The sequence below is a fragment of the Xenopus laevis genome, chromosome 2S (assembly GCF_017654675.1).
Source record: "Xenopus laevis strain J_2021 chromosome 2S, Xenopus_laevis_v10.1, whole genome shotgun sequence".
NCBI classification, from domain to species: Eukaryota; Metazoa; Chordata; class Amphibia; order Anura; family Pipidae; genus Xenopus; species Xenopus laevis.
In genome coordinates, this window is record NC_054374.1 from 48684866 (window position 1) to 48699110 (window position 14245).

At 38.6% G+C, this 14245-nt stretch overlaps 1 protein-coding gene across 1 annotated transcript in view; it reads left to right on the forward strand.

The window, feature by feature from the left end:
* Positions 1-3722: 3722 nt before the first annotated feature.
* The window catches only part of cask.S (calcium/calmodulin-dependent serine protein kinase (MAGUK family) S homeolog), a gene marked incomplete at its 5' end in the record, with an annotated part of 155589 nt that continues 145066 nt past the window's right edge, over positions 3723-14245 (forward strand). The window contains 1 exon segment of the mRNA NM_001093638.1: positions 3723-4039. Coding sequence (NP_001087107.1) covers positions 3981-4039 — 59 coding nt within the window.

Genomic DNA, 14245 nt, shown 5'->3' on the forward strand with positions numbered 1-14245 from the left:
TGCTAGTTAGGATGTTTTTGCAAGCTGCTGTGGGATCTGGACAAACCAGAGATGTGACCACTGCAATGTAGGAACAGAAATTCCAGTGCAGTTAATGTAACATTACATTTGATACATGCATTTGCCATTAAACGAATACCTTTAACAGGATTGCTCATAGTGGACTGATTTAGGGGTACTGCTGGATATTAGAATTTACAATAGATAATCAATTGGTTTTTATTAAAGGAACAGTAACACTAACAAATGGATGAGTTTCAAAACAATGACAGTTGTATTATGTACTGTTGCCTTGCACTGGTAAAACTGGTTTGTTTGCTTCAGAAAAACAACTATAGTTTATATAAATAAGATGTTATGTAGCCATGGGGACAGCCATTCAAGCACAGGATACACAGTAGATAATAGTTCTGAAGAATCCCATTCTATAAGACAGAGCTTATCTGTTATCTTGCTTTGTATCCTGTCTTTTCTCCTTCAGCTCTGAATGGCTGCCCCCAAGGCTACGCAGTAGCTTGTTTACATAAATTGTTGTACAATTTCCAAAACAAATGCACCAGTTTTACTAGTGTAGGACAACAGTAAAATATGGGGATTATTTATAAAAAACTAAAAGTTCTCACAATTTTCTAAAAAATACTCTCACCAAATCCACACTGACATTTCCCCCTATTTATCAATAACTTTTTCCGAAAATCTCTTGTGCGGGAAAAAACTAGAAAAAATAAGAATCGTACAAATTTTTCAGATATGATGACGAAAACTGAGACTTTTTTGGATTTTTAGTCGAAACCTCAGACTTTTTCAGATTTTATGCCTGAAAACCACAAAATCTTCGGATTATTGAACAAAACCCAGCGCAGATCAGGCTATCAATGAGACATCTGCCACTGACTACATGAGCTCGGCAGGTCTGAGTACTTTTTCATTTGGACTTTAATACATACCAAAAAAATCAAGGATTTTTTTACACTTTCTGACCAGAAAAATTCGGAGCTTAATAAATAACCCCCTAAATTTTGATTAATTTAAAAGATTTTTATTTTTTTGGTGTTACTGATCCTTTAATAAATTAAAGCATCCACTAAAAAAAGAATAGAAGCAATGTCTGTGTAGGGTTTCAAAAACCAACAGGACATTTTCTAAATGTATACTTTATTTGAAACCTTAGAGTAATGTCACTCACGAATTCCACTGTCTGCGATTACAACCCAAGAACACCTTGGTAAATATTTTTGAAGGATAATTGTCCATAAGGAGTAAGGGCAATGGCATACTGGCACATTTGACAAAATGTCCGTTGCTTCCTTCCCGCTGGCTAAAATGCAAATTGAAGGGGGGAAACTTACGCAGCATAGGAAACTTTGGGGCAACTTTGCACAGTGTATAATTCCCCACTGGTGATTTGCATTTTAACCAGTGGAAGGAAACATGAGTTAAAGGAGTTGTTCATCTTTAAGTTAACTTTTAATATGATGTAGAGGGTGATATTCTGAGACAATTTGCAATTGGTTTTCATTTTTTATTATTTAAGGTTTTTGAGTTGTTTCGCTTTTTATTCAGCAGCTCTTCAATTTGCATTATAAACAATCTGGTATCTAGGGTCCAAATTACCATAGCAACCGTGCACTGATGTGAATATGACACTGGAATATGAATAGTAGAGGACCTTACTAGAAAGATGAAAAATAAAAATGAGCAATACCAATAAGTCATCTGTTAGAATTGATACAATAGTATCTGCTGAGAAATGTATCAACTAAATGTATCAATTAAATGTAGCAAATTGTAACAGTTCAGACTGCTCCTAGATCACTGAGCTGCCAGACTAAGGCACTAGAAACAGGAACATTAAAGGGGAACTCAGGCTTCCAAACCAAAATTTGATAAAGAGGCCCACTTAACACAGAAACCCCTGCTTCACGAGGAAACTTCGGACGACTTCAGAAAACGAAGCGCCCTGAGTGCCATCCCGCCAGCGACTTCGATTCTAGCCGGTGGGAGGTAGTTCGAGTAGATTAGTGGCCCTGAAGAAGAGGTGATTTATCGCCAGGCGACTAAATCTCCCCAAATCTGAGCGTGTGTACCTGCCCTTAAAAATCATGAAAAGTCTTCATATTTTTTAATTGATATATATTGCAAAGTTGCTTGAAATTATGTTTACTTTTCAAAAAGTTTAAGTTATGTTTACACTTAAATATTGGGAACATCAAAATACATTGAAATTCTTCAATACATGGACAACCTACATAACACACTGTCCACAACAAATCAGACACCTTACTATTTATACCTTTAGACATACATCATGGTACGATATGGAAACTTTGAAAGAACCCCCTTTGATCATGGAATCATCCCAATACCTAGAAACTCTACAATATGAACAACTACAACCTGATCATGCGCCTCACAGGAGTCACCAGATTAACAGATTACTAACCTCCTACCTAAATTAATCCTCATAGGATCTACAGCCCCACACTTTAAATCACAATTGATCTGAAAGTTCTATAAGTTATTGAAATGTTCTATATTTGATGACATAATCACAACAATTTTCAATTTCTGAAAAATGTACAAATATACCATGTGATTTTACTTTACCATATTCAATAAAAACAAGTTTTAAAAATAAAAAAACATTGGGAACATGATGAAAAAATAAAAACTGGAAAGCAATTGGAAAAAGTCTTTCTTTATGGTGAACAATCTGAAAACAACTGGACTGAATAGGTGAACAACCCCTTTAAATGCAGAGGGCTTGTGCTGAACATTATTTTTTAATATTGCTAAAATGATAAAAATACATGTTTTTAGTTCTAGAGCAAACATGGAAATTAAAGTTACTCCATGTATGGTCCTTGCAAAAAAAAAAAGGGGGAAAACCACCAAAGCCCAGAGAGTGAAGGCCACTGAAGAGCTCTCAGAAGTAAATAAGGCAACCTGCTACTTGCCATTCACAGATGGGGTTGCCACCTTTTACGGACGGTAAAAATGATGGTTGATCGCAATGTTATTAATAAGGAAAAAAGATGAATAGATAGTAAGGCCAGTATTTTTTTTTCCAGAGAAGGTGGCAACCGTATCCACAGATCAATGGATATAAGAAGTAATTATAAGATATCAGACCACCTACCATTGACTTCAAAGTCAATGGTTTATTAATCTCTTGCTGTAACCTCCTTGTTGTTTTGCAGATATTAATTACAATTTATAGCCAGCGTGTAATAGTGCCAGTGACCAGCCTAACCTATTTTACAGAATAAAAAGCTTTCTCTACAGGTAACAGAGCATAACTAAACTGGCGCGTTAGCCCCTGGGTGACTTCCCTCTTCCGGACAGTGTGGCTAAATCGGATTTTTTTTGCCTTTTGTAAAATATTATATGGGCACGTCATATTACACAGGGAGTCTAGAAGGCGTGCGCGAGACCGCTGACGTTTCGAGGGCGTGCGTTCCAAGTAACTTCCTAGATAGGAGAACGCGGGCGCGTTACCCTACGTCTGCTATAAAACCGAGGACGCGGGGACGCGCACGGCCTGGGCTCCCACGGACAGAGGGATGAAGAGAGGGCGCGCGATCCCGCGTCAGTTTTGAAATGTGGGACACGGTTACCTCCAGCACGGACACAGCGATTTAAAGCAGCAGCTGGGAGAGTGACGGGAGCGCGCAGCTCGCTGCCGGCTCCATCTCGAGGCGCGGTCAGCGCTCGGTTTGTATCTCGGCGCCGGGGGACAGGGGGATGGCGGAGCGCTGGCTGAGCGGCGGCCCTGGCGTGTAGAGCGGCCGAGCTGCCCGCCCTCCGCTGCTCCATTGATGTGAAGGTGTCAGCTCGCCTGTTTCCTTGCCTGTCTTTGCAAGGGGGGTAGGATCAACCCTCCCGTTCAGCCAGGATTCTATACCTCAGCCGGACCTCGTTAATACATCATTCTTTTCCTTTGTGGTGTTGTTAAACCCCCCCACCCCCTCCCCAGGACCATGGCCGACGACGACGTGCTGTTTGAGGATGTGTATGAGCTGTGCGAGGTGATTGGCAAGTAAGTTGCGCTTTTATTTTGCCCTGAGCATCTGTGTGGTTTGTGGCATGTAGATGTGTGCGTTGCATTCAGGGATGTGAGGGCAGATCTAGCCCGCTGTGTTAAAATGACAGGCCACAGGGGGTCTCTAAACGTCAGGGACTGCGACTGCTACCTGGATTGCATGTCATCCGCCCATCTAAACACAGGATCCTTTTGCATTAGCTGCTTATGGCACTATATGGTTTAAAACACGATGCTTCATCCTGGTTTGCGACTCCCAGCATCCCTTTGACAGCTGGGGAATGCTGGGAGTTGCTCCCTTTTATAATACAGACTTTAATCTGTTAATAAGCAAGCGCCTGCCTCTATCATGACTGTGACAATTGGTTGACTCTTGTCTACATATTGTGGTGTGATCCAGTTCAGACAAACCATTAGTTGCAGCGTGCTGCATCGGTGCTGTAACCTAAGCATTGGAATATAATGGCTCTCCAGTCAATCCCAGTGGAAGGGTGGAGATAATCAAATAATTGTCTACTCCGAATCATGGATCTGCTGTGATTTTTAGACTCTCACTAAAAATTGGATAACATTGAGTTACGACCTGATCTTAAGCGGCAACTTCATGTGGATTCGATTTGTGTCATGTCAGATTTGAAGGCATTCAGACAAGACAATCCCTTTCGGATAGTAAGCTAGAGGCCTTCTACTACCAGCAAATGAAGAGCTGGTGGTTAAAGACGACAGTAAAATGTGGCCGATCAGCTTCAGTAGAAGTGTAACTCCCAGCATCCTTTGGGAGTCTGTCGGGGGTGGTGGGAGCAGCACTTCAGCTGGAGCTGTAAGCTGCTTAGTTACGTTTTATTCAAGTTTACAAATGGCACTTTCTCTGGATTTTATCATGGTGCTCTAAGCATTTTCCCCTCGTATCCTTTTTCATTGTATAGATGGAGTGCAATATTGTTACAGACAAGGAAATGGCCTGTTATTGTATGAAAGGGTTCAGTTGCGCTCACTAATCGTACTGTCGCTGTGTGATGCTCCTTAGAAAGATGCTTTTGCCTGTGGTGTCTCCTGCATATTTCTGTCTTTGCTTTGCTGCTGGTTTCACAGTCCTTAAATTCTATCTGCTCTCAAGTTTGTAAGTGGTGAGCAGCCTGTTACACTTCTTGGACTACATACTTTTCTTACTGTTAGACCAATAAAAGTGCTTATGGGTTTTTTATGCTGTTTATCCCACATCATTATTAAGGCTGAGGGCATATATCTGTTCTGTACAGTTTTTTGTGGAAATTACCAGCAGTGACTTCTCTATTAGGGAGGAACTCCACGGGCGATTTCGGTGCAATCCGCTGTGTCTGCAGTCGACAGTTGTGTTGCATCGGATGAACGCTGCAACTTCATCCGACATTTCCATCTCTTACCTTATTTCCGTTGCATCCGTCTCGACGCCTGCATTTTTGCGCAGCGCGTTGGATCGCGCCAAAATCGCCCGTGTAGTTCCTCCCTTAGAATGGGCTCTTCAGATACTGCAAAATCTCACACTCTATGAAGTATTACGTCCAGAGCAGCCACAGTAACATCAGTAGGTTTAAAGGGAACCTGTCACCTTAAAGGGATCCTGTCATCAGAAAACATGTTTTTTTCAAAACGCATCAGTTAATAGTGCTACTCCAGCAGAATTCTGCACTGAAATCCATTTCTCAAAAGAGCAAACAGATTTTTTTATATTCAATTTTGAAATCTGAAATGGGGCTAGACATTTTGTCAATTTCCCAGCTGCCCCTGGTCATGTGACTTGTGTCTGCACTTTAGAGAAATGCTTTCTGGCAGGCTGCTGTTTTTCCTTCTCAATGTAACTGAATGTGTCTCAGTGGGACATGGGTTTTTACTATTGAGTGTTCTTAGATCTACGAGGCAGCTGTTATCTTGTGTTAGGGAGCTGCTATCTGGTTACCTTCCCATTGTTCTTTTGCTACTGGGGGGGAAAGGGAGGGGGGGATATCACTCCAACTTGCAGTACAGCAGTAAAGAGTGATTAAAGTTTATCAGAGCACAAGTCACATGACTTGGGGCAGCTGGGAAATTGACAATATGTCTAGCCCCATGTCAAATTTCAAAATTGAATATAAAAAAATCAGTTTGCTCTTTTGAGAAATGGATTTCAGTGCAGAATTCTGCTGGAGCAGTACTATTAACTGATTCATTTTGAAAACATTTTTTTTTCCCATGACAGTATCCCTTTAAGAAATAATACCACATCCTATTTTATGATGTTAGTCAAGCAAAATAAACTTTACTTGCACTTTAAAAAGTATTTAAATCTTGTTTTTTTTTGTCTTGGAATTCACAATAACAGCAAGTAGGCAGCAGCCATTTTCTTAACACTGGCAAGCTTTGCATCATTCCAAAATATATTTTATGTACCAGAATGGGGCACCTGATGCACTGGCTACACCATTAGATGATGACGAGGTAGGGAGAATGTGGGGGAGTGCAATGACATCTAGGAAGTGCAAAATGGAAAGTGAAAGTCATTTCCTGCCACGCCTCTATGCCTAAGCCATAGAGGCGGGGCAAGCAATAGATGATTGACAGCTGTGACTTTCAGACAAGTTTATAACATTTATGGAAGTTTTAATTAAAAAAATTTGGATTTCAGGTTTAATTTAAAAAGGACTTTTATTATACAGATTTTTATGTCTGGGTGACAGGTCCCCTTTAAGGCATGTTGGCATTTACCAGTTATGAGTGATTATCACTTATAACAGAGTGAATTATTAAGAAATTGACATTTACTTCTGTTTGGTACTTACCTTTTAATTGAAACCATGCCCTTCTACTTTTGCCATTTATGTATTATCAGTTGGAACAGGGCAGCAATCCTAAATCAGTTTGATGTTTGCATTGGGTTCCACTTCCAGTTTGCATTGTGTTTACCTAACAGTTTTATCCAGTCATTCCTCTAATATGATGTTACAGCAAGGTCACCCAGTGTATGGCGAATATTTGCATATATGAGTCACAGAATAAGTGGTATATTTTTTGTATGCTGGTTTGCATAGCATTTTTCCATTCCTTTAAATATTAAATTATAACTTATTCTTAATCAACCGTTCTTTTTGTACAATCCAAGAAACGAGGTTTAAAATGTATGCACATGATTGCAATTAATAGCACACTAGACGCTATTTGTATTTTTGTTTATTTTTCTTGTTCTCTAGGTCCCACTGCAATGGGACTTCCTAACACTAATTTCACAGAGCCAGTAACTTTCTAATTTTTTATCTTGTCTTTAGGAAATATGATTTTGGTGTCAGAAGCCTTACTAAGATAAAGCAGCAGTAATTACTGTTGTTACCCACTTTTTGATACCTATTTTCTTTTAGAGAATATAGTCATACAGTGAGTGTTCTCCTTCAGTAACTGACCAATCAGCCTGTGAGCTGAACGTGCAGATAGTACACCAGTCGCTATAGATGGCCACCTTTCTGTCATGCCATTTGTTTGGGCTTAAGGCCTCTGAGTGCTTGGAAGTGAAGGGGAGATGAGGCTTTACTATGCACTGACTGACATGTTGCATTGACGGATGAAGTTTGTAAACCTTCCTGATCAATCAGGTGACATATTGTACAGAGAGATTGGCTATGATCATCTGCCCACTAGTCGTTTGTCTGTTTGGATACATATATGGCCAGCTTGTAAGCCACATCTAACTTTCTGTGTATACAGTTTTGTGGAGGGTTTGTTGCCATCATTAGTTGCATCTGCAGATCAGTACTTTGAGGCACTGAGTAGAGCTCACTAGAAATGGTAAATGAGAGTAAATGAAGACTTTTTTTTTTATATTGTTACAATTCTCAATATAGCTTATTTATGGTAATCCAATGTGGACACTGTTTTCATTCTGCATTTCCCTGTAAATAACTGCCACTTCTGAAAAGACCTTTTACAACCGTTATGTCAACTTGAACTGTGTATAACAGATGGTGTCAATGTTGCTTGGTATGCACACTATTAATGTCTTCTGTTTTTTGTTACTTGATGTGATGCACAGTCTGTTCTTCAAGTCATAAATGCAGCAATAAAATAGTTCACAGAGCCTGAAGTAAGCTTAAGCTTGAGGTCAAAGAACAGTTTGCTTTTGTTGCCCTGAAGAATATTTGCGTCACATTATGATTAGGCGTTGACTCACACAAGAGATTAAAATCTGATTTAGCCAAACTGCATGATTATATTGTAGGTGCAGCTTTTGACCAGATGGCGTGGCAGCAGTGTTTTAAATACATAACCAGTACAGTCTAGTAATAGTCTTGTTGCCTGTTTTGCTTTCTCTCTTTTACTCTAACTTACTGAGTTATGTGGGGAGGAGTATGTTGTGGTCAAAGCTGTAGTTTTTTATGAAAGAGTCTGAAACAGAGGGGAGTGATACCTAAAGGTGTTCATTCATTGGTTACCTAATCCTACCAGTTGACCTGTGGACTAAACAGTCGGATATTGTCTGATTTTGAACGGCACACAGATTGCCAGAGAGCACTGATGAATTGCTTAGCCAGTGGATCATGTGATGCTTTGCAAATACACAAGTGAGTGACATATTGTATGGGTGTACACGTTTTCTTCCCTCAACATACTATGGCGTTATGGCAAATGAAAAATGTACAGACATTGCTTTTGCTGCTGTATTTTATTCTTGCTATCTCTGGTAGCTCCCAAGGATATTGAGGTTCCAGGAAGCAACCACCATTGCACATACTGCTCTGTCCTGGCCAATGTAGATTGACTACTTGGCACCAGAAGCTCAGTTGTGCTCTTTCTGTACATTGGTCTTAAAGGCTTTCCAGTTTGTAGGTTACCTGTGGTCCTAGCCTAAAGTACAACTAAACCTTAAATTTGTGTAATTAAAAAATAAATGAAATTAGTAGGCCACAGACTCCAGGCCATAGCAAATTGCAATGCTTATCATTCTCTATAGTAACCTAAATGTGTTATTCCTGTGGGGGTTTTTTTTTTTTCAGGCACAACTTTCAAGAGTAAAATGATGTGTGCAAAACAATGCATAGCAAATGCTTTCAGGCCTTAAATGTGATGGTCATTAATTCAATGTTCAGTGCATGCATCAAATCTATGGTTGTTTGTTCTGTTGATTCAGCATCAAGGTTGTCCCTTCGGTGACGCATTTCCCTGGATCATGTTACTAAACTATCCCTGCTGATGTTATTAACCTGCACATCTGTGATATTACACTTTAGTGGGAAAGAAACCAATACATACCTCCCAACTGTCCCATTTTCTGCGGAACACTCCCGATTTTGAAAGCTCAGCCCGCAGTCCCAGGTTTGTTACTTAAAGGTCCAGAGTTTCTCTTTGATCTCCTGCACTGACACCAGAATATGATTTAAAGTTTCTGACACATAATTAAAATAATAGGCTTTTGTAACAATTTAAGATAAGCAAAGATACCAATATACTATTAAAAATAAACAGGCCTATTTGGAGAACTGTGATTCACAGGACAATTTCACCTTCATTAGCAAAACTGTTATAACGCATAAAACATTGCACTAAACTCCCAGAAATGTATTCAAACTTTCATAACCTGCCAATTTTTTTTAAAATGAACCTGGTAATTAGGGGGTGTGGCCATAAAATTGGCATCCATAGAAAAGAGATTAAACAGCCCCCAAAATGACATACCACTCTCCCAACACTGAATCTGATATCCTTTCTAAAGGTGGCCATACACATAGAGATCCACTCATTTGGCAATTTTGACAAACGAGCGGATATCTACTGTACATGCCTGATTGATTTCCATTGGAATAGGCTGCAGAACCATGCACTGTAGACCCCTTTTTGGCCAGCTTTCTGTTCAAAGGAGAAGGAAGCTTACAATACCAAAGTGGGGAGTTACATGCTAGATAAGGAAGTAATTAATTTTTTCAGAATCATTCAGCTTCTATTATTAGGGGCTGTTTAGGGTCTTTTCAGGGATATGAAAATAAGGCATACTTATCTTTTAATCATCAGAAATATTCTCTGTTGATAGCAATAATATAAAGGGCAAGTAAAAATAAAATCAGTAGGCCACCTCAGTCATTCAAGTCGCTGTCCTTTTAACCTGAGATGGTGCTCCCCTCTCTATAAAATGCACCAGTCGGCAGTAACTGTTTTGAGGAGCACCACCGCATAATTCTCCTCTGGCATGCTCCTTAGTTAGGGTGGGTGCCTGCACTGCAACAATTTCTGTACTATACATTCACTCTACAGAGTTGCCAAATATAATGCCTATGAATAAAAAGAAGATTGTGTGGCAGTACACTCGTCATCCAAATCCCATTTTCACCTCTTGTGTTTTTAACATTTATTTTTTGTTTGTTCCAGTTGCTATGAGGCTACCTGATTCATAAATCCTCATTAAGCTGCACTGGATGTGACTCCAGATACTGAAAACAGTATTTGTAAAAATTGCCTTAAAATGCATGTGATAAAATGCTGCTGCTGCACCTTTTATGAGATTAGAATATGCCTGTAAAAAGGCACAATGTCCTCTGCCTACTTGCCAGTACAGAAGACCTAGCGACACTGGAGCATATAGCTGATGTGCTGGTATTATCAAGATAGCAACTGGAGGAAACAGGTGCAAAGTGTGGGCTCTTGATATTTATGTAAACAAGGAAAAAATTACCTTTTGACTGCATTCAGCTTAAAATGTATAACCGTTTCTATTTTCATTAAAGGGATTCTGTCATGATTTTTATGATGTAATTTCTAAATTACACAGTTTACACTGCAAATAATTCACTCTGCAATATAAAATTTAATTCCTGAACCAGCAAGTGTATTTTTCTAGTTGTAATATTGGTGTGTAGGCAGCCATCATTTTGCCTAGTCATGTGCTTTCAAAAAGAGCCAGCACTTTATGATGGAACTGCTTTTTGACAGGCTGTTGTTTCTCCTGTTCAGTTTAACTGAATGTGTCACAGTGGGACCTGGATTTTACTATTGATTGCTGTTCTTAGATCTATCAGGCAGCTGTTTACCGTCCCATTGTTCTATTGTTGCGCTGCTAGGGTGGGGGTGATATCACTTCCAACCTATAGTGCAGCAGTAAAGAGTGACTGAAGTTTATCAGAGCACAAGTCATGTGACTGGGGCATCTGGGAAATTGACAATATATCTAGCCCCATGTCATATTTCAAAATTAAATATAAAAAAAATCTGTTTGCTCTTTTGAGAAATGGATTTCAGTGCAGAATTCTGCTGGAGCAGTACTATTAACTGATTCATTTTGAAAAATTTTTTTTTTCCCATGACAGTATCCCTTTAAGAAATAATACCACATCCTATTTTATGATGTTAGTCAAGCAAAATAAACTTTACTTGCACTTTAAAAAGTATTTAAATCTTGTTTTTTTTGTCTTGGAATTCACAGATTCGCAAACTTATCTGCCTCTATATGGGGCCTTCATAGAGGCCTCCCCAACCAATATGTGGCCAAAAATCAACTAGATATTGATGGGACAGGTTTGATTTTTCCCAGGATCGTGGATCACATTGGCTTGTTGATGTGGTCCTCGTGTTGCCGCCCATTCCCATTGTTGCAATCCAATTGTTTGGCTCTAGGGCCGAACAATCGCATTAGCCCAATATTGCACTGCCTTTGGTGGACATATCGGAAGAAAGATCTTATAGTGTGTGGCCACCTTTTCCAATGAACTGGATGAACTGGGTATAAAAAAAATATGTACATATGACATAAAAACACACTTGTAGTTGTACTTTACTTTTGTGCTTTCCTAACATTTTGTTTCAGTAATACATTGCAATTTGTGTTGGAATCAGCAGGTTAGAGCAGATAGAATTTATCTGCAGCCAAGTAATAAGCAACTGAAATAGTGACCATTCCTATTGGGTTACCTTTTATTTATCCAACTAAATAGTTACTGCATACATTGCTATTTTTGTGTTTTCTCCTGCTGCATTAAACTTTTCTTTATACCTTAATGTCTATGACCTGACATATTTCTTTAATTAAACCACAAAGCAAACACAGTAGAACCCCCATTTTACGTTTTTCAGGGGACCATAACAATTTTTTGTTAAATTCAGGAAAATGAAAAATCAGGCAAATGTATGATGTATACTATATAGGTGGGACCACAAAACAACAATGTAAAATGAGGGAAAACTTAAAATCAGGGGATGTAAAATAGTGGTTCTACTGTAGTCAATTTTCCAAATTTTACATAGATTGAGACAAACAAGTCAGTGGGTCATTTTAGTTTGGCTTGAAGCCATCAAAGGCAACATATGGCTTACAGTCGGCCAGTTAAACAGCCTTGCCCAAAAAACAATCCTGGTCCAAAAAGACTATATTGGATTTAAAGTGATACTGACACCAAGAAAAATGTATTTTTATAATATTAATATACCGTACATTAAGTTGCCTTTAGATCATGTTGATGTTTTTCATTGAAAGTTCTTCTTTTGTAACCAATTGTTACTTGAAGACCTGTTTTGCCAACCTGACTGTCCCTTCTTAACCTGCCAGAGTTTCTAATGCTAACAGAAATTATAAATAGGATTCAAAGACAATGTTATGATATATATAAAAAGGGGTGTCTGTATCACTTAAGAGCAACTACATTCTGACAAAAGAAAATGGGGGAGGGTAAAAAAAGATACTGTGAAACCTCATTTTAAGTACCCTGGTTTAAAGTTTCCTCACATTTTACATTTTTTTGTTTGAGGTCCCACCAATTTTTCTAATGCATTTATATGGGTGCATTACCCTGATTTTAAGTAATGTTTTCCTGGATTTTACATAATTTTTACAAATTGCTGTTTGTCCTCTGTGAATGCTATTATTAGTGAAATAAATGTTTATGTATATTTTTGCCAATGTTCTGTCTGTAAATGGTCCTGCACCAATCACTTATTGCTTTAGGTTGTGTATGTGACTGACAGAGAGGCATTGCACATGCCCTTCATAGTGTAACATTAATGCTGCAATGCTGAACACTTGTATATTAAAGGGGAACTATTGTGAAAATGAAAATTCAATATAAGCTTCAGCATACTTAAATAAGAAACTTTCTAAATACAATCAAATATTCTGCATAATTTCTGATTTCACTATTCATCTCTCAGCATCTTTTTCTCTTCATTCTCTCTTTATGCAGTAGTTGGGTGTCAGATATTCATTGTCAGTTATCTTATAGGGGGCTCCTACGCCTAGGCCCTAGAAGATGTATTAGAGCTCACTCTATTAAAATCACCAAGCATTGTGTCTCACTACATGCATGGTTTGTGCAAAAAAGTAAGCTCTAATACATCTGCTATGAAAGAAAGCCCCCCCCCCACAAGATATATTGGATCTAACCGTCAATGAATATCTAACACTCCACTGCTGCATGAAGACAGAATAAAGAGAAACAGATGCTGAGTGAGGGATAGTGAAGATAAATTTGATTATTTCAGAAATGGTACAGAATTTTTAATTGATTATATTTAGAAAGTTTCTTATTTCACTATGATGAAGCTTATATTATATCGTTTTCGCGATAGTTCCCTTTAATATTGTATCTCAAAGTACTCCTGCGCCTATATCCTTTCAGTACTTGAAGAAAAAGTTGCTTTAACAAATTTCCCTGATTTTAATTTTTTTTTTAGTCCCCAGAAAAAACTTAAATGTGTGTTCTACTGTATAGCTGATGCAAAAGAACTAATGTATCAGCCAAAAGGTATAGCATTCCTGTTCCAGTAAGCATCCATGCATATGAAGTTTTCATTCTTGGATCATGCTGTAACAGGTTTTGTGCCCTCCTTATTCTGTATTGAAGTGGAAGTTCAATCATTTGGTGTACCAGTTCTGTATGGGTTGTGACCCCCTAAATAAAAGCTGATGGATCTTTCAACTGGTTGGTTTTCTTTAGAATGCGATTTTAAAGAATTGTATGCTGTATTGGTACTGTCCAAGATGTCCCAATTCAAAGGCCAAATATCATCAGGTTTTTTTTTTCACATGGACATTGTTGTAAAACAGTGATGATTTGCAAAAAGATTTCTGTAGATTGTTTTCATGGCCACATATAGCCCATGGACCTCCAGATGAATAGCCCATCTCTTGTCTTCCGACCACAGTTAGGCTACGGATACACGTGGATTTAGCTTTTGTTTTTTGGTGTGGTCACGATGCTGACCGCCACGTATACACTAGCG